We start from the raw sequence: 26,230 nt of genomic DNA on the forward strand, positions 1-26,230 counted from the left end.
TCTTAGTTACCTGAGGCAATTTGGGAACCTCGTCCTCCCACTACCTTGTTTCTCTTATTGACCACATTGGGAACCCTCAAAAAGCCTTATTCCTGGCTAATTTTAATTTTTACTGACCTTCAAAAAGCATTTGGCCTTATTAACCACAATATACCGTATTAATTGAGGATTTTGTCAGTGGATTCTAGATTGATTCTTTCCTAGTGAAAGTGGTCGCCTCCTTTTTACCAAACGGATCGCAGATAGTAAAATACTAGAATCATTATTCCAATCCTTTTTCTGTCCACAAATAAATATCCCTGGGTAATCTCCAAGGGCCTCTTTTTTTTTTCAGTTATGACCAACAGCCTCGCTTAGTAATTTCCTGACAGATGGAGATTTTTCGATGACCTAATAGCTGTTCAAACTTGCTTCAGAAATTTAATAAGTGATCCTTTGAACATCCTCAATGACATTGCAGATGATGCTTAGAACTAAAACGTGAGAATAAACTCTTTTAAATCCACGATAATGCCAATATGCTTCCTTAAATCCGCGCACCGTTTTCTTATTTGTATCCGTCCTGAAATTACTGTGTCTTCCTTTAAACTACATGTCGTTACAATTTATTCTAATTTATAGGGAAATATCCATATTTAAGATATCTTCCATAGAGCCAATGCGTCCATCTCCCACCTTAAGCTCTAAAATAAATATGGTGGCCCCAGTCCAATTGCTTAAGGATATATACTTTCTTTCTCCACCCACATCTTGATTATGCTTGTCCAGTTTGGTACCCTGGCATCTCCCGCGAAGAATCAGAAAAATCAAATCCATCCAAAAGGGGGCCCTATGAATTATTTTCAACGAAGGCAAGGTGCCATACTCTGCTTCAAAATATAGCTAGGACGGAAATACTTCAAGAGAGTAGTATTGGACCTCATTTTTGTGAACAAATACAATAACAAACCTTCAAATGGAAAGCATTTTCCCCAAACTTCACTTCCCATCCAGATTCTGCCCAACTCGAGCTGTTTCGAAACACATTCTTATCTTGTCCTTCATTCGCTGCTTAACCTCCAGATATATATATATATATATATATATATATATATATATATATATATATATATATATATATATATATATATATATATATATATATATATATATATATATATATATATATATATATATATATATATATATATATATATATATATATATATATATATATATATATATATATATATATATATATATATATATATATATATATGTCCCCCACATTAAAGAACAAGAGCTAAAAGCTCATATGGCACTTATGACGAGGTGCCACGTCCCCGGATCCAATTCGAATTGAAAATGGAGCATCTGAGACATAAGATTCTTCTATATATCAAGTTTCATTAAGATCCGATCACCCATTCTTAAGATACCTCGATTTTCACGTTTTCCAAGAATTTCGGTTTCCCCCTCCAACTCCCTTCAATGTCACTGGATCTGGTCAAGATTTAAAATGAGAGTTCTAAAGCACAAGATCCTTCTAAATATAAAATTTCATTAAGATATGATCACCCGTTCATAAGTTACAAATACCTCATTTTTTCTAATTTTTCCGAATTACTCCCCCCCCCCAACTCCACCAAAGAGAGCGGATCCGGTCCGATTATGTCAGTCTATCAGTCTATGTTATACCTATCTTGGACTTGTGTGTATTCTTTCCAACAAGTTTCATCCTGATCTCTCCGCTTTAAGCGTTTTCCAAGATTTTCGGTCCCTCCCCCCTAATGACACTGGATCTGGTCGGGATTTAAAATAAGAGATCTGAGTTTCGAGGTCCTTCTAAATATGAAATTTCATTAAGATACGATCACACTTTCGTAAGTCAAAAACACCTCATTTTTTCTAATTTTTCAGAATTAACCCTCCCCCCAACTCCCCCAAAGAGAGCAGATCCGTTCCGGTTATGTCAATCCCGTATCTAGGACTTGTGCTTATTTTTCTCACCAATTTTCATCTCGATCCCTCCACTCTAAGCCTTTTCCAAGATTCTAGGCTTCCCCCAACTCCCACCAATGTCACCGGATTCGGTCGGGATTTAAAATAAGAGCTCTGAGACACGATATCCTTCTAAACATTAAATTTCATTAAGATCCGATCACTTCTTCGTAAGTTAAAATATCTAATTTTTTTCTCTTTCAGAATTAACCCTCAACTCCCCCAAAGAGAGCGGATCCGTTCCGATTATGTCAATCACGTATCTAGGATTTATGATTATTTTTACCACCAAGTTTTATCCCGATCCCTCCAATCTAAGCGTTTCCCAAGATTTTAGGTTCCCCTCCCAACTCCCCCCAATGTCACCGGATCCGGTCGGGATTTAAAATAAAAGGTCTGAGACACGATATCCTTCCAAAAATCATATTTTACTAAGATCCGATCACTCCTTCGTAAGTTAAAAATACCTCATTTTTTCTAATTTTTCAGAATTAACCCTCCCCCCAACTTCCCCAAAGAGAACGGATCCGTTCCGGTTATTTCAATCACGTATCTAGGACTTGTGCTTATTTTTACGACCGAGTTTTATCCCGATCCCTTCACTCTAAGCGTTTTCCAAGATTTTAGGTCCCCCCTCAATTCCACCCAATGTCACCGGATCCAGTCGGGATTTACAATAAGAGCTCTGAGACACGATATTATTTCAAACATCAAATTTCATTAAGATCCGATCACCCGTTCGTAAGTTAAAAATACTTCATTTTTTTCATTTTTCCAAATTAACTGGTCCCCCACGTCCACCCCCCCCCGCCCCAGATGGTCAAATCACGAAAAAGACTATTTCTAATTTAATCTGGTTCTGTCCCTGATACGCCTGCCAAATTTCATCGTCCTAGCTTACCTGCAAGTGCCTAAAGTAGCAAAACCGGGACAGACCGACACAGAATTTGCGATCTCTATATGTCACTTGGTTAATACCAAGTGCCATAAAAAATAAATAAATATTCCGATAGTTTCTCTCTTTTATTATTGGATACTGGTTTTGCAAAAGTTTTGTATTTGTTCGCTTGTTCTCCCCTTTCTTTAATGTCCCTTTTAAAAGAAATATATATATGCATTAATTTTGTTTAATTTGTTTTGACAGTTTTATTTTTTTACCTTTTAACTAACATTTCACAGTTTAATCATTGATTAACGAATGATTATTTATTCTAAATATTTTTTCGTTTTCGTTTTGGCATCCAATACCAGTTTTTCCGCTTTTATATTTCTTTTTATGATATTTTGACTCCAAAATTCAAATTCGACCCCTCAGGACTTATGATAATGATTTTTTGAAATAAATATCTTGTCTGATCGTTATCTTCTTTTCAGTAATCTTGATTATTATAATGATTCTTTGGTATGTTACGAGAAATAAAGAGACATGTCTCAATATTAATATTGATTTCAGTCGATCGAAATAAAGATTGTTTTCAGTAGAGTGCAAATTACGTTCTGGTCTTTAGGAGGCACAAGGGGCTTCCTGTTTGTGGTATTTTTTTATCGTTTTAATTTTGACTTGGTTATTTATTATGTTTTCTATTCATTTTGGGTTTTATTTATTTATTGATAATGATTTATAGTCTTTTACGCATGGATCATTATTTTTCTTCAATTCTGCCGGTCTTTTTTTTGTCTTCATTTTTATTTGAAAAATTGTGGTGTAGAATTTCTTTTAGAATTGACATATAAAATACCAAATGGCGTTTGAAAACACGGACTTATGGCCTAACCCGAGGTTTTCTAAACTGCTATAAATAAAAACGACATTTCCGAGAAACATGGCTCCTGACAATATAACGAATTTTCCATAAATTCTAACAGCGTCACTCTATAATGGCGCTACTTCCACATACAAGCGTCAAAGAATTAAGCACATTTATTATGTTGGTGTCACAGGTGAGGAGTAGACACATGTTTATTAACGTTAACTAACATATTGGAAGTCTTGTGACTACATTATAAAGTTGATTTACGAAACTGAATAGAAGGCAGAGACGATGAGAGGTTAGCTGACATATCAATTTCAATAAGTTTTCTTTTCATTCATATTTGGTTGATGGGCTGCATGTTAAATATTTCCACAAAATTCGTATCACCAATTTTTGGTTTTTGTTGTTGTTGTTTTTTAGCGTCCACAGAAACGAATTTGCGTGAACCCTAGGTAATAAAAAGAAGCTCAATATTTAGGATTACGTCACCTAGTATATTTTTACGACGTGCATTGTTATAATCAGTCAAGTGACGCATATTTCCGTGTCAAGACATGTTCCCTACGCGGTTAGATACTTTAACGCATAGAAGATGGTTTGAAAAAAGATAGTAAAAATGAATGTTCAACGCTTTATCAGCCTTGACGTGACAGTAGGTACGAATCGTAAACTCAAAAAAAAACTATCAGTAAACCTATTTCACAGGTTTTTCCCCGTAAGATAGATTATGTCTCCTTCCTCGTGATTTCAAAATCTTCTGTACAGACTTTGATTTTCTTGTTTGAAGCTATTCAGCCAGAATCATATAATGATTGTGCATACAAAAAGACAGTATCACAAATATTTCTTAAATGGAACAAGACTTAGTTATACAAAGGTGATGACTTACTTAATTAAAAAATCATCGATTTTCGTAGCTTCAATAGTGAAACTGACATTTCTTGGGTCTGATGTGGAGACTCCAACAACAAATTCAAGTTCTTCTGATGCATTCGATACTTCCAAGTCTTCAGGGCAAAGTGTTCTTCGGACTCTATGGTATGCACGACTTAAATAAAAAGATAGAAATGGAAAGTAATCTTTAAGGGCTATAAATCTTCGGAAATTCATTTTTTTTTTCAAGGTGGGCACTGTAAAGCTCCAGCTGAGAGTTTTCATAAAGACGATTTCAATGAGTTTGATGGTCTTTTTCATAATTCTAAGAAGTTTCTTCTCATAATTACAAATTAATGAAAATTACTATACCCAAAACAATGTTATATGGGAAATATTTATCACTTGACATTTCCTTAAAAATTTGTTTTGTCCATTTCAGCTACTATGGGTCGTGGTTCACTCTAGCGAGTATGGGTAACCTACAAGAGTCGAAACTGGTGCTAGAGTCAACAGAAAAATACTATCAATACCAACTAGCATGTTGCGACCCTTGGCATTTTTTCAAACTCTGTAATCATTTTTATGTCAGGAACTGGGATCAGATATTTATTATAACCCTAATTTGACCAATTGAACCAATTATATTAATTATTTCCATTTTTACACCGTAAAAACAAACAAGTTTCACCAAACGCTAGACGGCATTGATAAATATTTTTGTCAATACTAGCGGCAGTTTCTACCCTTAAAAAATTACCCACTTGTCAATAATTAGAGCTACTGCTTCAATCATTCATTATCGGAAAAGCTAATAATTAGCATTTTATCATTTACAGTAACATAATTTCAAGTCTGCCTCTTTTAAAATAAATCTATAATCTTAGTATACAGGAAAACTTCTCACTTCCTGTGAGAAGTGACTCACTTCCTAGTGACCAAACACTAATTTTGCTCGTTGACCCATGAACATCAGTATCTATTCTCTCATCTGGAAAGTATTTAAGCTTTGCCCTTTATTTTCTACTAGCTGTTGGGGTGGCGCTTCGCGCCACCCCAACACCTAGTTGGTGGGGGCGCTTCGCGCCCCCCCAAGCCCCCCCGCGCGCGTAAGTCGTTACGCGCCATATTAGTTACGCGCCATTGTAGTTGTGTCCCTATGTCCCACCTGTGAATATAGATAGATATATATATACTAGCTGTTGGGGTGGCGCTTCGCGCCACCCCAACACCTAGTTGGTGGGGGCGCTTCGCGCCCCCCCCAAGCCCCCCCGCGCGCGTAAGTCGTTACGCGCCATATTAGTTACGCGCCATTGTAGTTGTGTCCCTATGTCCCACCTGTGAATATAGATAGATAGATATATATATATATATATATATATATATATATATATATATATATATATATATATATATATATATATATATATATATATATATATATATATATATATATATATATATACGTTTTTAACTACGTAAAACTTGCGAATATACAACATTATTTGCTGTCCCATTGTCTGTGCATATAAATAGATTGTCAGGTTTACCGACTCTTGAACATGCAACATATAATGGTCCATGGGAAAACAATCCGTATTCAGATCTATACCTCATGATTCTAATGATTGCCCTTGAGCTTTGTTGATGGTGATTGCTAATCGACCATTCCCTGAGTCGCCATCGTCATTTATATATCCCCCTGTGCACCCCGGCGTCCCCTTTGTAGTTATGTCCCTGTGTCCCGGTCGTCATTTATATTCCCTGTGTCCCGGTCGTCATTTGTGTCCCGGTGTTCCAGTCTGTGATTTCTCTTTGAGTGTCCCGGGCGTCATTTATATTCCTTGTGTCCCGGTGTCCCGGTCGTCATTTATATCCCCCTGTGCCCCCCGGCGTCCCCATTGTAGTTGTGTCCCTGTGTCCCGGTCGTCATTTATATTCCCTGTGTCCCGGTCGTCATTTGTATCCCGGTGTCCCGGTCTGTATATACATTCGTTTTTTAGTTTTGTTTTTCTCCTTTATTTTTTTCCTTTTTTCTTTTTTTTCTTTTTTAGTTTATTTAGATTTTTAGATTTTTTAGTTTTTTTATTAGTTTTTAGTTTTTTTGTAGTTTTTACCATTTTTTTAGTTTTTTTAGTTTTTTTTTTTACTTATGTCCTGGTCGTCATTTATACTCCCTGTGTCCCGGTCGTCATTTGTGTCTCGGTGCTTTGTTGATTGCTAATTTATATTATATTTATATTTATATTTTTTATATTTATTAATATTTTTTTAGTTTTCTTTTTCTCTTATTTTTCAGTTTCTTTCCTTTTTTTAGTTTTTTCTTTTTTAGTTTTTAGTTTTTTTTTGTTTTTTACCTTTTTTTAGTTTTTTTAGTTTTTTAGCTTTTTTAGTTTTTTTATTAGTTTTTAGTTTTTTTTTAGTTTTTGCCTTTTTTTAGTTTTTTCAGTTTTTTTAGTTTTTAGTTTTTTACCTTTTTTTAGTTTTTTTTTTGTTTTTAAGCTTTTTTAGTTTTTTTTCTTTTTAGTTTTTTTTGTAGTTTTTACCTTTTTTAGTTTTTTTTCTTCTTTTGTATTAGTGTGAAATAATTCAGACGTCATATGCGGACAAACACGACGTCACTCGACAGACAGACAGACAGACATAACCCACAAACAACTTATTTTTATATATATTTATTCATACTATCAATACCAACTAGCATGTTGCGACCCTTGGCATTTTTTCAAACTCTGTAATCATTTTTATGTCAGGAACTGGGATCAGATATTTATTATAACCCTAATTTGACCAATTGAACCAATTATATTAATTATTTCCATTTTTACACCGTAAAAACAAACAAGTTTCACCAAACGCTAGACGGCATTGATAAATATTTTTGTCAATACTAGCGGCAGTTTCTACCCTTAAAAAATTACCCACTTGTCAATAATTAGAGCTACTGCTTCAATCATTCATTATCGGAAAAGCTAATAATTAGCATTTTATCATTTACAGTAACATAATTTCAAGTCTGCCTCTTTTAAAATAAATCTATAATCTTAGTATACAGGAAAACTTCTCACTTCCTGTGAGAAGTGACTCACTTCCTAGTGACCAAACACTAATTTTGCTCGTTGACCCATGAACATCAGTATCTATTCTCTCATCTGGAAAGTATTTAAGCTTTGCCCTTTATTTTCTACTAGCTGTTGGGGTGGCGCTTCGCGCCACCCCAACACCTAGTTGGTGGGGGCGCTTCGCGCCCCCCCCAAGCCCCCCCGCGCGCGTAAGTCGTTACGCACCATATTAGTTACGCGCCATTGTAGTTGTGTCCCTATGTCCCACCTGTGAATATAGATATATATATATATATATATATATATATATATATATATATATATATATATATATATATATATATATATATATATACGTTTTTAACTACGTAAAACTTGCGAATATACAACATTCTTTGCTGTCCCATTGTCTGTGCATATAAATAGATTGTCAGGTTTACCGACTCTTGAACATGCAACATATAATGGTCCATGGGAAAACAATCCGTATTCAGATCTATACCTCATGATTCTAATGATTGCCCTTGAGCTTTGTTGATGGTGATTGCTAATCGACCATTCCCTGAGTCGCCATCGTCATTTATATATCCCCCTGTGCACCCCGGCGTCCCCTTTGTAGTTATGTCCCTGTGTCCCAGTCGTCATTTATATTCCCTGTGTCCCGGTCGTCATTTGTGTCCCGGTGTTCCAGTCTGTGATTTCTCTTTGAGTGTCCCGGGCGTCATTTATATTCCTTGTGTTCCGGTGTCCCGGTCGTCATTTATATCCCCCTGTGCCCCCCGGCGTCCCCATTGTAGTTGTGTCCCTGTGTCCCGGTCGTCATTTATATTCCCTGTGTCCCGGTCGTCATTTGTATCCCGGTGTCCCGGTCTGTATATACATTCGTTTTTTAGTTTTGTTTTTCTCCTTTATTTTTTTCTTTTTTTCTTTTTTTTCTTTTTTAGTTTATTTAGATTTTTAGATTTTTTAGTTTTTTTATTAGTTTTTAGTTTTTTTGTAGTTTTTACCATTTTTTTAGTTTTTTTAGTTTTTTTTTTTTACTCATGTCCTGGTCGTCATTTATACTCCCTGTGTCCCGGTCGTCATTTGTGTCTCGGTGCTTTGTTGATTGCTAATTTATATTATATTTATATTTATATTTTTTATATTTATTAATATTTTTTTAGTTTTCTTTTTCTCTTATTTTTCAGTTTTTTTCCTTTTTTTAGTTTTTTCTTTTTTAGTTTTTAGTTTTTTTTTGTTTTTTACCTTTTTTTAGTTTTTTTAGTTTTTTAGCTTTTTTAGTTTTTTTATTAGTTTTTAGTTTTTTTTAGTTTTTGCCTTTTTTTAGTTTTTTCAGTTTTTTTTAGTTTTTAGTTTTTTACCTTTTTTTAGTTTTTTTTTGTTTTTAAGCTTTTTTAGTTTTTTTTCTTTTTAGTTTTTTTTGTAGTTTTTACCTTTTTTAGTTTTTTTTCTTCTTTTGTATTAGTGTGAAATAATTCAGACGTCATATGCGGACAAACACGACGTCACTCGACAGACAGACAGACAGACATAACCCACAAACAACTTATTTTTATATATATTTATTCATATTTTTTTAGTTTTCTTTTTCTCTTTTATTTTTCAGTTTTTTCCTTTTTTTTAGTTTTTTCTTTTTTAGTTTTTAGTTTTTTTTAGTTTTTTACCTTTTTTTAGTTTTTTTTAGTTTTTTTAGTTTTTTAGCTTTTTTAGTTTTTTTATTAGTTTTTATTTTTTTGTAGTTTTTGCCTTTTTTTATTTTTTTCAGTTTTTTTTTAGTTATTAGATTTTTACCATTTTTTAGTTTTTTTTAGTTTTTTAGCTTTTTTAGTTTTTTTTTTCTTTTTAGTTTTTTTTGTAGTTTTTACCTTTTTTAGTTTTTTTCTTCTTTTGTATTAGTGTGAAATAATTCAGACGTCATATGCGAACAAACATGACGTCACCTGATCCATCCACAGATCCACACACAGACAACTTATTTTTATATATATATATATATATATATATATATATATATATATATATATATATATATATATATATATATATATATATATATATATATATATATATATATATATATATATATTGTATCCCGGTGTCCCGGTCTGTATATACATTCGTTTTTTAGTTTTGTTTTTCTCCTTTATTTTTTTCCTTTTTTCTTTTTTTTCTTTTTTAGTTTATTTAGATTTTTTAGATTTTTTAGTTTTTTTATTAGTTTTTAGTTTTTTTGTAGTTTTTACCATTTTTTTAGTTTTTTTAGTTTTTTTTTTTACTTATGTCCTGGTCGTCATTTATACTCCCTGTGTCCCGGTCGTCATTTGTGTCTCGGTGCTTTGTTGATTGCTAATTTATATTATATTTATATTTATATTTTTTATATTTATTAATATTTTTTTAGTTTTCTTTTTCTCTTATTTTTCAGTTTTTTCCTTTTTTTTAGTTTTTTCTTTTTTAGTTTTTAGTTTTTTTTTGTTTTTTACCTTTTTTTAGTTTTTTTAGTTTTTTTAGTTTTTTAGCTTTTTTAGTTTTTTTATTAGTTTTTAGTTTTTTTTTAGTTTTTGCCTTTTTTTAGTTTTTTCAGTTTTTTTTAGTTTTTAGTTTTTTACCTTTTTTTAGTTTTTTTTAGTTTTTTAGCTTTTTTAGTTTTTTTTCTTTTTAGTTTTTTTTGTAGTTTTTACCTTTTTTAGTTTTTTTTCTTCTTTTGTATTAGTGTGAAATAATTCAGACGTCATATGCGGACAAACACGACGTCACTCGACAGACAGACAGACAGACATAACCCACAAACAACTTATTTTTATATATATTTATTCATATTTTTTTAGTTTTCTTTTTCTCTTTTATTTTTCAGTTTTTTCCTTTTTTTTAGTTTTTTTCTTTTTTAGTTTTTAGTTTTTTTAGTTTTTTACCTTTTTTTAGTATTTTTTTAGTTTTTTTAGTTTTTTAGTTTTTTTATTAGTTTTTATTTTTTTGTAGTTTTTGCCTTTTTTTATTTTTTTCAGTTTTTTTTTAGTTATTAGATTTTTACCTTTTTTTAGTTTTTTTTAGTTTTTTAGCTTTTTTAGTTTTTTTTCTTTTTAGTTTTTTTTGTAGTTTTTACCTTTTTTAGTTTTTTTCTTCTTTTGTATTAGTGTGAAATAATTCAGACGTCATATGCGGACAAACATGACGTCACCTGATCCACACACAGATCCACACACAGACAACTTATTTTATATATATAGATTAGATGAAAAATGATTAAAATAACTATGTTCTCAAACATGAATCTCCTTAGAAAAACGAGGCAATATTTCTTTGTTCACAATTGTAGAAATCGTGTACAGATTGACCAATCCTAGTATCAGAAAGATGTCGACTGTAGAAAATGATTAGCAAAACGCCCACTTAAAAATAAGAGCCTTATAGCTCCGTTTGAGCATTCAATTACTAAAATACAATTATTAATGATTATTTGTAAGTGTGATTTGTAAAGAATTAAGTGTTTCATCAAATATAATTAATGATTTTCTGATGAATCCCTGTTATTAAAGAAGACTGGACAAAACTGACGGGTTTGGTGCCAGACTACTGGAAAAAAAGATCAGAAATCTATTTTTCACAATTCCAAACAAAACTCACAAATAAATTAAGAATTTTTTCTCGTCTATGTTTCTTGACATTTATCTCCTCCTAGATAAGGTCCTTTAAAAAGTCCGCTTGAAAATGAATTTTAACATGGTTCTTGTGAGGAAAAAAAAAAACACTCCAGTTCCAAAAATTTTAGGGAGGTATATGGACTAACAACAAGTCCTTTCACCTCTTTGACTTCTTCTCCAGAAAAACTAGCTACTGGAAGCGCTATTCTCCTCCAGTCTGCAAACAATGGATATATACAATTATGAACAATAATACACTGTTATTGATTGTGGGAAGTGCGAGTACCTGAGCTACCTGTCCCCAGCAGTTTAAGGCACTAGGCCGGCCGGTACCAATACGGCTCTTCCTACTCATTCCCGCTCTCTTCTGCACAATCAAAAACTATGGATAAATCGCATCCCTTTAAAAATAGGCTTCTTCAAGCTTAATCTTTATTAAACAATATTTCTCTTCTTTAATATATCAATTGCTGCCTTAAATATCTTACAATCAATTTCCCATGGCAGGTTAGAATCCAGGATAGCTGTATAAGTATTTGGAATCTTAGCCAAGGAGCAGAAACGCTTAAGAGCAACAGTCTCCTCACTCTGAGCCTGACACTCAAATAAAATATGCTGGATTGTTTCCTCTGCTGAAAAGCAGATTCGGCATAAAGGGGAATGATGTAGCTTCCAATTAAATAACAAGCTATTTAGAAGTAGGGCACCTGATTTCAGCCGGTAATATAGCACTGTATTTAATCTTGTATGAAATGGAGATAACATTAATTTACTGTGATTAACTTTGGATCTTTGCCTGATAATATCTCGTGAATTGAGGTCAGAGGAAGGACTAGGACATAACATGGAAGCTTTGCTGCTAGAGAATCAGCCATATCATTATATTTTATGCCTTTATGACTAGGAACATGTTGAAAATAAACTTCATTTTCCTTGATCTTAAGATTAAGAAGCTGTCTTCTAATATTATATAAATCTTTGTCATTAGCAATTCTATTAATATTTTGGATCAGTAGTAATGCTGATTTAGAGTCGGAGAGACAGAATATATTTTCAGATTCCATGTTATAATTTATAAGTGCATCCAAGGCCAGGCGGATGGCACATAATTCAGCAGACAAGATAGAAGATCCCAATGGGAGAGGAGAATAAATGTTCAAATTCAGGGATGGGATACATGCTCCTGCTCCACCTCTTTCCCTCTGGACAGATCCATCTGTATATATTTTTCTATAGTTGGGGTAAGCCTTTGAGATGTGTTCAGCCAAAATAGTCTGGATCTCATAATTAGGAATCAAATCTTTACTAATAGAGATAAGTTCTACTTGACAGCTTGGAGGACTCATTTCCCATGGGGGGGGGACTCAGTAAAGGGATATGCATAAAGCGAGTGTTGATTCCAGTTTGGGACCTCCAGTTGAAACTGATTCCATGATGAATGGGCATTGGGACAGGCTGACTTCTCAGCAAAGGTATGTGCATATACAGCATGCTTGGGTCCATAAGCCTGGATTTGCGATAAATATTTTATCCTTAGACTAGATGCTCTTTCACTTAGGGGCACCAATCCCGACAGTATTCTTAACTTTGACAGAGGAGTATGTTTATGCACACCCAAAGCTATTCGAATAGCAGAATTTTGTAAAGATTCAAGGATTTTGAATGAGGATGGAGGACGAGCTGAAAAAATTTGAATCCCATATTCTATATTTGAACGAATATATAATTTGTAAAAATCCAAAATAATTTTTGGGTGACAACCCCACTTACTTCCAGCAAGTCTTTTTAGAATACAAAGTCTCTGAATAATCAGAGATTTCAAAGAATTAATATGTTCATGCCACTGCATTTTAGAATCCATTAATAAACCAAGTAACTTCACTGAATTGCAATATGGGATCTCCCTTGAGAAAATTGTCAGTGGATCAGGAGGATCTAGAGTACTATTAGTAAATATAATGGCTTTAGTTTTACTGATTGAGATTGGGAAGCCAAATGCTAAAGAGAATCTCTGGACTAAGCTTATATCCTGTTGAATAAGGCTTTGAAGAAGGCTTATATCCCTTCCCGACTTCCAAATGATCAAATCATCTGCATAAAGGCCAAAATGATGCATGAGATACTTGAAATTCAGAAACATACAAGTTGAATAGAAGAGGACTCAATATTGCACCTTGAGGAAGTCCTCTCGTAATGGGGCATTGCTCACCTCTAGACTGATTTACTTTAACATAAAAATATCTATCAGTTAGAAAAGACTTTATAAAACTTATAAAAGGATACGGGAAGTCAAGATTTATTAGGATGTCTTATTTTAAGAGAGTTACAAACATCAATTTCTAGCCGGGTAATGTTGTCTAAAGAGCTATGTCCTTTTCTGAAACCTGTTTGTTCACTAGGAGAGAGATTGTTGACTTCAGCAAACCACTCAATTCTTGATAAGACAAGCCTTTCCAGAACTTTACTAAAGGAAGGTAATACCGATATAGGACGGTAAGACTTAAGATCATTAGATGAATAAGAAGGTTTTAAAGCTGGGAATACCTGAGCAATCTTCCAAGCATCTGGGAACTTTTGACTTGACCAAATGAGATTATAAAGACTTAAGAGGGCTGTATGAACCACCCATGGGGACTCAAGAATCCACTTCATATAAATACCATCATAACCTGGGGAAGACTTGATGTTAAGAGAATTAAGTGCTACACAAAATTCATCTTGGGAGAAAGGTTTCATCAGAGTACCATTATAAGAACAGGTAAGAGGGAGATTACTAAAAGGAGGTCGGCTGGGATGAAAATCTGAGCAGTCATTTTTAAAAATATCGGTAAACAGATCTGCCTTCTTTTTATCTGAGACAATTGGATATCCATCCTGAATGATATCATATCTACGGTCATCATTAGGCTGCTTTCCACTATTTAGTTGGCTAATGAAATTATGGACCTTTGAAATTGGGGTTCTAAAACTGATACTTGAGCTGAAATTCAGCCATGTACTCTGTTTAGCTCTCCTACAAATTAGTTTCACCTTAGCACATGACTGCTTATAAGAGATTGCTGTTGACTGAGATGGGTGCTTTTGAAACATTTTACGAGCCTTTCTTTTTGCCAGAACTTCAACCCTACACTCATCATTCCACCAATTCTTGGGTCTTTTGGAGCCATTGTAAAAATGCACCCAAGTCATTGGAATTGCCACTTTAGCTGACTCCAGCAGGATTGATCTCAAATTAGACTCAATGGCAATAATATCAGAATTGGGAGAAACAAAGGAAAAATCTACTTCATTTAATATCTCACGATAAAGGGACCAATTGCCTTAGGAGTTAATAAATGTAGGGACGTAGTGTTTGGGAGTGTAGCATAAATCTTGAAATGATGTAAGAATTTCACAATGATCAGATTGAAGAGACGACACCTTTACCATCTGAACTAAATCATAATATAAAGAAGGACCTACAAGCAAAACTATAGTTGAGAAAGAGTTAGAAGAAATATTATACCTGGTCTGAAAGTCAAATGGAGTGAAAATCAAGGTGTCAGGAAAATTGGACAATATGTACTCTATTCCTCTTCCTGCTTTGTTGCTACCAGCTGATTGTTCCCAGAGAGGACTATGGGCATTAAAATCACCAAAAATAAAGGTATCATTACCTGATAATTCTGTTTCCAAGATACTTTGGATGTCCTTACTCCCACATGGATTATAAAAGGATTTTATGGCAAGATGGTTACCATTGGCTAAGGTAATTATTATACCTACAACATCTATTTCATCCCTGTAAATAGTTAAGGGTTGAGGGGAGTGTTGGATTGAAACATGAAAAAAGATTGCCACACCCCTCCCTTTCTGTTAGTTGATCTATCTTTCCTGTAGCACTTGCACCCAGGCATTTTGATTTTCTTTTACTGATGAAGATTAGTCTCTTGTAGACAAATAATTCCAATTCTATTATCATTTGCACATTGGATAAAATCAGCGAGTTTATTTGAATTTAAAGAGACGCAATTCCATTGTAGGATCTGCAGCTTAGTTAACATAGGAAGGATTAAATAGGTGACATGCATGATACTTTGAGATAATGGATGATAATTCTGTTCCTATTTCATTGAAAATAGAATTGGAAAAGTAGTGTTCTGCAATTTCTTTTGTTATACTAGCTTTTTTTTTATCTTTAGCCATATTTGATTGTAAGATTAGGTCCACTGATGCAACATATTTAATTAAATTAGTAATATGAGGTCCAACTCTATCTTGCACAGTGATGGCTTGAGTAGAAATATTAGGAAAAGCTGCCACTCTTTCAGACCAAGATTTAGGATTGTTGAGGGATGGACTAGCTTCAGCCACCTTGGGATGCTCCTTAGCCAACAGAGGGCAAGAAGTCTCAGTAGGAGGTATAAGTGCCTGATTTTGGTTGTTCTTGTGGACCTGTAGCCAGGGTTTTTGAGGAAGGGCTAAATTCACTTCCTTGGCCTCATTAACTCTTGGACCTGATGGTACTTTGGAGAGCTTGGCCAGTTCCATTGCAGCTATCAGGAAAGGGACATTTTCTTGAAGAGCAATCTTTAAAACTTTAGCTCGTTGAACATATTTAAGACATGAATTGTGATCTGTTGATTGATGTCTACCATCACAGTTTGTACATTTAGGCACTTCAGTGCATCTACTTTCTGTAGACAAGGAGTGATTACCAAGGCAATTAGGGCACCCTGGTTCAAAAGAAGAACAATACTTAGATGAATGACCAAGCTTAAAACATTTAGAGCATTGAAGAGGTTTTTCTTGGTATATTTTATGAGCTTTTTGCTGACCAAAAAGGAAAACCGAGTCAAACTGGGAACTAGCAGGTAAGATAAAGAGGACACTCTTACTACTTCTTGTTCCCTTAGAATCTAGCTTGCCCATACGATGAATATCCAGAACCTCCAGCATTTCCCCCTTATTGTTCCCATGACCATCTTTCAAGTCATCATTTGACAGTTCCAATGGTATGTTGTACAGCACTATTTTCTGAAAATTTTTCAGGGTTGGTTTCCACCATTCAGGTGTAACAAGGATACTGCTAATTTTATGTAGGCTAAGTGCTTTGCAGGCTTCATTTCTGTCTAGAAACATAACCGTTAGTGAACCATCTCTGTTCACATTCACAGTGAAGCTGCATCTAAAAGCTTTGAAGAGATTCATTCTAATATTAGTAATATTTTTGATAGAGAAAGATTGATCTTTTACTGTTGGAGTAAAAAGGATAATGGGTTTGTCCTTTATCTCCACAGCTGGGACTGAGTTTGAGAGTTCAATTGTTTCAGGAGGACTCATAGAAGGCTTTTTTCGTTTGACTCAAGAGACAGTAATCATGGCTTCATTCAGGCTATCATCATTGGATATTGGAGATACAACAATAGGAATATCCGCTTCTGATAACCAATTAGATGGTTGGCCCCCTTCCCTGAGGGGGCTAGAAGAGCTAGGAAACATTGAGTTCAGGAGAGGGAAATTCCAGAAACTCTAACCACGCAATAAACTTATAGGAAAAAGCAAAAGAATACTTCTCAAACAAAAGGAGTAGGAAGAGCTTTAGTTCCTTTTACTCAGAAAATAAATGAAATCAATAATATAAATTTTCATCAATTGATTTCTCCTTTTTTCTTCAAACTTAGTGCCAATCTTTCGAAAAGAACACGGCAAAAAGGTGATTCTGGTTATGCTAGAATCTACAAGCATTTGCACCACAAGCATTTGAATTCATAAAAAAACATACCCACAAAAAGCGCCGGTTATACTGGCGCTGGAATTAATAGAACGATAGAGACTGAAAAATATAAAAAGGATAGATAGCCTTTGGACTTTTCAGGTTACGATAGATGGTACTGACTTTTTTTAAGGGGCCAACTTGAGTCTCCACTCTTACACACATCCATATATAACACCCTTTTTCGAGTGGACGAAAGTCTCACAAGCTTTATTAATGAAAGAAATCTTTGCAATACCAACCATTAAAAAGTTTATTTGCTGCAGAAAATTTTGAGAATTTCATCAACAGAAATTAGGAAATGACATCCGGCAAAAAAATCGTAATTTCCCTTGAAAAGCCACAGCCTTTGCATAAATACATAATGTTATTTTATCATTTCATTAAGGTGAAAAGCAAGGGCAATTACAGGAGAGAGTGAGGGGCACCTACTCCAACTCCAGAAGACATAAAACATGTATAATACTATCAATAGCATTATCTTTGAAAATGTGGTCCTTTTACAACAAATATTTTGAATTTTGAACCCCTCTCTTTCTCCCAATACAAAATTGGTAGGCACCATCGGTGGTAAGCATTTGTTTTTTTTTTTAGTATTTACTTGTCTTCAAAGTACAGAAGTGACATTCAGATAATAGTGGATAGGCTAAATATATAATAGCAAAAAAAAGAAGCACTTACATTCCACTAGCCGTGTCAATAAAATGTGGAAGTTGCCAAGAGCTCACAGATTTTTGTTGGCGAACGACAAATAATATTGGGTGTTCTTGGGTCACTTCTTTGGTGTCGACACTGATTCTCACAGCTTTTGAGCTCTGAATATAAATGTAAATTATTTACATTTTTATTTTATTTGTAATTTATGTAAATTAATTTACATAAGAGCAATGATATCTAGGAAAGAGCTAAGAAGAACAATAAAATATGAAAATATATTTGACCAATGTGGAAAATTTAAGGTACGAGGAGTAAATTTAAATGTTTCAACAAGTTTCACTACAAATTCTGAAAATCGACGATTCAATTATTCCAAGATGAACCCGCATGGAGAAAATACCAGTCAGTATTTTTAATGTCCAGAAACATTTCATATAAAAACATAGAATAAAAGGAATGCCACGTGAAAAACTCCATTATTTTTGTTTTTGTTTTTTTTTTTAGAACAAACTCAGAGGAAAAAGTTCCTTTGGGCATCTAGAGAACTTTTACTTTTTTATTTTTTTTATGTAGTCCAGAGCGGACGCTAGACTTTTTTTTGTCCAGAATTGTCAAAATTGTCATATTACGTAACGAAAATATTCTATGAAAAGTGATTACTTGGAATATTCGGAAAAGATCTAAGTAAGCTGTACAACAAAGCTTTGTCAGCGAGTATTGCCATCTGCAAAAACAATGATGCTCACTTCTGAAAATTCCACTAATAAGTCAAACTTTTCTTTCATTTACTACAAAAGTGTAGCACTTCACAAGGCACATAATAGGCTAGAACGGTAGCGTTGGTTTTACTAAATGTGGCTATATGCCATTTACGGTGCAGGTCTGAGTAGTATATACAAGATACCCCTAACTCCTTTTTTTTATTATCTTTTGAGCTGATCCTGATTTAATCAACCTGAGTACAACTACTAATAATAATAACTCACCGCAGCATCATACCGCCTGAGGCCAAAACAGCTATACACGCTCCTCCAGCCCAATCTATACCCTCCCGGGAAGTTCTCATTTCCTTTAAATCTTTATTTATGACATCCTCCCCCCCCCAGACAAGGACGACCTGCTTTCCGTTTAGCCCCAGACAGATGGCCAAAAAGGATAATCTTCGGTCAGTCAGCTGAGTACTCAAAACAATCCGTAGGCAATTTCTCCTAGTAAATTTTCATCCGCTTTTTGGAGCGCCCATGCTTCAGAGCGATATTCGACCACTGTCATCACTGTAGCTTCCAATAACATAATAACCTTGGTTTGCAGACTTATCTTCCTATTCTTCCAAAATTTTTTAACTGTGAAAAAACACCCTGAGCCTTAGCTATTCTGCTTTTAACATCTTCACTGCTCCCACCGTCTTTACTAACAATACTGCCAAGGTAAGTGAAGCTGTTCACCTGATCAAACTTTTCGTTACCCAACGTCAGCTTTTCGTCTTCACTTATTACTAATATGTCTAAATCATTAGCATAATTCCTGTGCTCCTTAAGACAAGGTCCATCAAAATGATCCATATCTAGGAGGATAGAACACAACCCTGCTTAACTCCTGATTCAATACAAAACCAGCCGCTAACCTCATTTCCTACCTTAACCGCAGCAGTATTATTCTCGTACATAGCACAAATCACTTTAATGTATTTGTCTGGTATACCATATAAGGATAAGACCATTGGTAAAGCTCCTCAATCAACAGAATCGAACACTTGCTCATAATCTATAAAACTGAGGACCAAAGGTGTTTGACAACAAAGGCACTTCTCAATTATTAACCTAAGAGTAAAAATTTGGTCGACATATCCTCTACCTTTTCTAAAACTGCACTGTTCTTCCCTTAAAACTTTGTCTACAGCATCTCTCAATCTAAAAAGTATCATATTACTATGTAATTTGCTACCTACAGAGACCAGACTAATGCCTCGATAACTACGACACTTACTTTTGTCACCTTTCTTATGCAGTGATTTAATTAAGGTTTTCCTACAATCATTAGGTACTTCCCCTTTTTCAAAAATCATTTTCATAATCTTCAGTAGCTTATTTCTAACCTCAGCACCACCATATTTAGAAACTAATTTATCACACTATCAGCACCTGAAACCTTATTATTTTTTTATCCTTTTAGTACTTCCGCTAATTTTTCCTTACAAAAAAAAAGATCTTCCTTCACATCCAAGGTATCACAAACTTTTTCATTTTCATCTATATCTTTTCCTGCAACTGTACCTCAGTTTAGCACATTCTCAAAATGTTCTACCCATCTCTCTTTAACTCTTTTCTTATAACTAACTGTGGGCCCATTCCTATCTTAGCTGGGACTAGTCTGAATTGACTACTCCCTCTCAATTTATTAACATGCCAGTTTAGTATTTTACTATTATTCCGTCTAGCTTTAACTTCCAGATCCTCGGCAATTTTATCCATGGCCTCCACTTCACACCTCATTAGTTCATATTTAATGCTTTCTCAACTTTCTTTACATTCCTTTTGTTTTCATATGATGTATCACTCAGATTGTTCTTGTACAAACCTCTTCTACTCTCTATTAAACATAAAGCTTTTTCACTAATATTCCTAGCTGCAGTCTTAACTTTCCTCCCTAAGACACCATCAACAACTTCACAAATTGTTCTTCTAAAATTATTCCATCCATCTTCCACATTGTCAAATTTTAGGGATTAATTTTGCTTTTTATTACTTCTATTGTATATTTGTGCAGAAGAGAGCTTAAGGGAGTAGGAACAGCCATATTGGTACAAGCCACCATGTTGGCCTTAAACTGCAGGGGACAGGTAGCTTGAGTACACGCACTTTCCACAAGTCCATCAAATCCTGTATTATGTATTGAATTGTATTTGAAAATTGTACTATATTATTTTTTTAACTGTAATACGATTAGAAAAAGTGCAATTGGAAGCCAAAAAGAGCGCTTTTAGGATTCCAGTTGCTTTTTTGAAGAAGAAGAACAACAGAATATTAGAACCCACCCTAATTGATTTCAACATGGCGATGTCAATCTTTGCAACCTGAATTCGACAGTTTTGTCTTTAAAAAGGCTTAATCAAAACAAGTTCAACTGCTTGAAAAGTTAAATCATATATTAATTTAAAAAAGGAAGGAAAGACAAAAATACCAGAGCGAATTAGCTAACAAATCAAAGAATATAACTTCGAAGTGATTAGAACAAAGATCGAAAATCACAAACATCGGTCTAAGCAAGATTTCACTCGGAATTGCAATATGCGTAGTGTTTTTGTACCTAAGGTAAGGTAAATTTTAATTTATACAAATTGTCATTACAAAAATTCCCGCTACAGCCAACAAAGAGCAGAGCTCTGCAAGTAAGCTTAATACCAAAGTAAATGGAGAGAAACACAAATTATCACAAATATCTTCAGATGAAAGCTAGACAAATAAAGAAAACAAGCAGCAAAAGGAAATAAAAAATAGAAAATAAAAAGAAAGAGCAGAGAGAAAAAAGAAGACTGTCCCAGCACAAAAATAAATCAATCCAAGATTAGAACCAATCCATCATTTGCAATTCCCAACATCCTGACAAAGAATAGACCTAATCTTCAAAACACATTTTGTTTTACTGATGTAATTATTCATCCGGATATTGTAATTATTTCATCCGGATTAAATTTATTTGAAAAATAAGAGATCTGAAATTTTGATAAAACTTTATCCCTTTCTGATTTAAGTAGAGGTGGATGAAGCTTCTTGGAGTGTACATGAGCGGAAGAAATGGGGACCTTAGTGGAGAAAGGCAATGTCCTTGATAGCATCTAAACCAAGTAAAAGAAATTTATTTTATACATAGACACACATTAGGGAAAATGAGGAACAAGTAAAAACAAAATCAAGTTAAAATTTAAAATAACAGCAACGAATTTTGTAGTTTAGTCAGAAATACAAGTTACTGTGTGCTACATTATACAAATGTATCTTGTTAGATCCTTTAAAAAGGTTGTGGCAGCTGGAAAGATGACAAAAACATAACTCGCCTCATTAGCATGAACAAAATGGTATATAAATTCCAAAGTTCGGTTAGTTGACTCTCGATATAAGTGATCACAACTAGCTTCAATAACTTCTGTGTGGACTTGATGTTCGTCCTTAAGCCTAAGACTTCTAGGCATTTGAATCAGTCCATGGACTGGGTAATGGATGAAAAGGGTAACAAAAAGGACTACATATAACAAGGAGTCACCAGGCTTTCGTTCCATGTTGTTGCAATACAGTTATAATTAAGTAAAAACGTTCAAGCCTAAAATAAAAAAATAATAAGGTGGTTTTACTAGATCCTAACAGCCACTTTCTGCTAAGGCAACCAGTATCTACACAAAAATACATCTTTTTTTACTTTCATAGCCAGGCTCTGACAGAAGGCAGGCAATTTTGCCAAACAAAAATGCCCAAGCAATTCATTTTCTATAAGAATGAAACGATATACCTGAATACCGAAACAGGACAGAAAACGACCAGCAAGACAATTTCTGTAGTAAAAAAAAAATCTCAATACTAGTGTCCTTTTGTTCGTCTGAACTTACAATGTGATTTCTGGCTGGTGCAACTAAATTAAAAATCTCTGAGGCTTTCATAGGAAATTTGCCCCCAAAAAAGACTCCCTATGTTGTATTTTTACCAGCGGAAGAACTGCAAGCTTTGATCTGTTTTCAATGCAATTTTGCTGACTGAACAATAAATTTTTCATCTCTGATGGGTCTAGCCATTTCCCTCCCGACAAATCCTCCTGCAGAAATCCCCCCGGAAAATTTTGGATGCTCATTAGAAGGGAAATTGAAAGTTCTACTCACCTATTTAAATAAAAGACAATGATATAGCATTGGCACAAAAGAGCCATAAGGGTTCAATGCATTATTTTTTTCCAGGGGCACTTCATATGGAAGGGGTGGTCATATAAACTTCAGAGGAGGCTCATTCGATTGAAAATTATAAGTTCTAGTGCCCTTTTAACAGTAAAAAGTAATTGGAGGGCAACGGGCCACCCACCCACGCCGTTTTTCCTTCAAACAAATACAATCAGAATTTTGGGACAGCAATTTTGTTCAAAATATTCCAAAGATCACATACTATACCTCCAGTATTGACAGCCCCTCTTCCAGTCCCCAGGGCAAGGGCTGTACAATATGTGAGCTGCCCATTGCTAAGATACGAGGTTTTTATGGGATGGGTGGTCAAATAGACTTTGGAAGGGGCTCATTAAGTCAAAAATTCCAGTGCCCTTATGAAGATTTAGCCTGTTTTTCAACTTGTAACTGCTAAATGAGTTGTTACCAACTACAGTGTTTAAAAAAGTTTGTTATTCCAGTTCAATTACCCCTGATGCTTCAGTGGTCGTTTTTAAAGAACTATGACCAAATGTCCAATTTTAACATCAAGAGTGAGGTTTTGAGGAAAGGTTCCCTCCTTCTCAAAACCTTATTCCCTCATATATGGAATAATTTCTTTTTATTTAAGTTTTAAATTGCTTTTTTTTTAAGTTCTGGTGGCTTTTCAAAACATGCCCAGGCTTAATCAAAATATGATTTGGCTACCAGCCCAATAAACGCATGATTTATTCCTATGAAAGTGCATGTACCAATAATTGTAAATTGGTTGGTTACTTAGTGGCTTCCCAGTTTCCTGCTTAAGAAACCAAATATTGGATTATAAATAAAACTTTTGGACAAGACTTGATTTTTTAGTCAAAATTTTTGATGAGCAGTGGTTTTGTTGAATAAGTTCTTAATGATAACTTTACAAAAGAAAATTGGGTGGACTGAGACAGGTATTATTGTTCATGTGGATGGAAGTTTTACATTGCCTGATTTTCTACATAGCTGAAGCCATCACAATCACCACAATAGTGTTCTCTGATGTTAAAATATATTGTATACATGTGTCTTAATACATTTAAACGTTTATATAGGAAAAGAGGAAAATTATCATTTAAAATCAGTGAAAACAAAGGCCCTGATAATATTTGTCAACCCATCCCCCAAGAATTTCCTAGTAAGGGCCACAATGCCCTGTCTTGATTTCCCCCTCTGTGGTAGTAGGCATGTGAATACAATATTTACACTATATAGAAAAAAAGATTGTAGCAATGAGAATGACATTATAACCCCCTCCCAGTACTTATAATAAAGGTGTAGAGCAAAAATATTCTAGGAATCAAGAGGGATTAGATATCAATATTTAACTCCCCCTCCTTCCCCAAAACTCATTCTATATTTATAAGAAGGTTTGTGAAAGAGTTAGAACATCTGGGCATTAAAATGCACCCATTGAGGCATCTACCACTCCTTCATAAAGCTGAAGTGTACTTACATGTTAATTCATATAATTTTTAAGAAATATTAGGCAAATCAGTTTAGTTAAATGAAGCTTTAAAATAAATATACAAAAAATAGTTTGTGTAATAAAAGGGATGCATCTCATATCCAGGCTTTGTGGCCACAATGCCCTGATGTCTAATAGAAATAATAGACATCAAATAGAAATCTTAGTCTAATAGATTATCTCCTACCTCCTCTAGACCCTTTCATAAGCCCTTCAAACTATGACAACAGCAGAAGTTATGCTGATGGGATGGGAATTTTCAGTTACATCTTTATCTCCTTTTTTGTAGACTGGAGTAATCTTTGCTGTTTTCTCATAAGAATATAGTTGCAGCTTTTGGAGAGACAGCTGAAAAAGGCTGTACAAGGAGAGCTAAAACGGTTTCAACAGTACATGAGAATGATAGGTTGTGTCCTGTCTGGCCCTTTAGTCTTTTTTTTTAAATCAAGACTAGCAAGGAATATTTAATCATTGACAGACAATTTAGGCATTGGATTAGTTGCAGAATAGACAAAATCCTATGATATTAGCAGGGTACTATTTTAGAAATTCCTAAGAAATCTATAGAGTACACATAATTTGAGCTATATATTTTCACAGTATATAGAGAGAGGGGAGGGGGAAAGTAAAGTGATGGGTAAACTTTTGTCTTTATCATATGATTTAACTAAAAAGTAAGTTAATGCATTACTCAATGTCTTTTTTATTGTTTTTTTTTTCAACTGCAATAATTGCTTTTGGGACAAACTCCATTTTGAACCCTTAAAGAGCCTAAATATAAAAAAATATCTTGGCCATATTTTTATACTATGATGTAAAGTTAAAAATTAGCTAAAAATTCACCATTCAATTATTTAATCCACTATTTTAAAGCAATATATTGCAAAAGTCTTGATTTGATCATTCAAATGTATACTAGCTACTTCAATAACCTTTTTAATTTACAAACTAATCCCAAAACTCTGTAGTTGAGGCTGCATTTTTTGGAGCATAAATTTTGCTGTAGCACAATAATAGCAAACAGTAAAATTAAGCATGAATTAAAAAAAAAATAAGTAAAAATAATCAATGGCTTTCTTCTACAAAAATGACAGAAAAGAAGCTAAATTACAGAATGCATCACTTGAGAAAATTGCAAAACTAAAAAAATACTGTGTAAATCCTTTTTAACTTTAAAAATTAAAAAGCTGAGAAAAGAAGTGAAACATACCTTTGTTGATGTGGTTACAAATCATTGGAAACTGAAGCCAGCTCAAGGTCCAGAGACTAACACCAGCTCAAGACCTGGAGACTGAAGCTAAATCAAGGACATGAGTGATTAAAATGAATTTTATAATCCATTCAAATATAATGAATATTATAAACCAATGCTGATATTTTTTCTATGCCTTCTTCTGTTGCATTCCATCAATTTCATAGAATTGCTTACTTTTTTGGTTTGTATACAGAAAATGACCTAATCTACAAACACTAGGGAGACATATTATATTTAAGGATAACATTTATAAATCAAATGTTTGTAGAATAAAATTGTTATAAATCAGTGCTTTTGGAATACACCACTTTTGAATGATTTATTTATAAACAAATGATATGATTTTAACCACTTTTAAAACTGATTTCTTGTGATGATCACTTTTTTGTGTGGTGGAAAAAATAGGAAACCTTTGGGGTCCCTTTAAGGACTAAAATGGAACCTGCCCTCATGCAGTAAAGGTCAAGAACAGTATCTCTCCAGAAAGTGACATACTAGAACAAAAAGAGATGTTTTTTTACTGCTAATTTTATGCTCATTTTTATAGTTTGGATTGCATTTTTGAAAATTTTTAACCATTCACCCTTAAAAAATTTCATATAGTTCTAGGCTATATAAAGAAACTAAAGAAAAAAAAAACTTAGCTTGTGACATTAACCAGGCATCAACAAATCATATTTCCATAATTTTTCTACTGTTATCTGTTTTCAATCAGCTTTCATCAATTACTATGACATTTCTTATACATAGCCTAAGACTATATGAGACCATCAGAGAGGGGCTGAGGATGAATTGTCACAAATCCAAACCAAATCATGAAAATGAGCATAAAATTTACAATCTAGAAATATCTCT

The 26,230-nt window shown here is 33.8% G+C and overlaps 1 protein-coding gene across 1 annotated transcript in view; it reads right to left on the reverse strand.

The window, feature by feature from the left end:
• Positions 1 to 25,584, reverse strand: part of LOC136027717 (SID1 transmembrane family member 1-like) — a 49,928-nt gene extending 24,344 nt beyond the window's left edge. The window contains exons 1-4 of the mRNA XM_065705170.1: positions 25,331 to 25,584; positions 21,780 to 22,042; positions 17,750 to 17,883; positions 4,624 to 4,782 (exon numbers count right to left, since the gene is read on the reverse strand). Of these exons, the coding sequence (XP_065561242.1) occupies positions 4,624 to 4,782; positions 17,750 to 17,883; positions 21,780 to 22,001 (515 nt within the window). The 5' untranslated portion in view covers positions 22,002 to 22,042; positions 25,331 to 25,584. The remainder of the gene's footprint in view (positions 1 to 4,623; positions 4,783 to 17,749; positions 17,884 to 21,779; positions 22,043 to 25,330) is intronic.
• Between the last annotated feature and the right edge of the window lie 646 nt (positions 25,585 to 26,230).

Source organism: Artemia franciscana, chromosome 5 (genome assembly GCF_032884065.1).
Source record: "Artemia franciscana chromosome 5, ASM3288406v1, whole genome shotgun sequence".
Taxonomy (NCBI): domain Eukaryota; kingdom Metazoa; phylum Arthropoda; class Branchiopoda; order Anostraca; family Artemiidae; genus Artemia; species Artemia franciscana.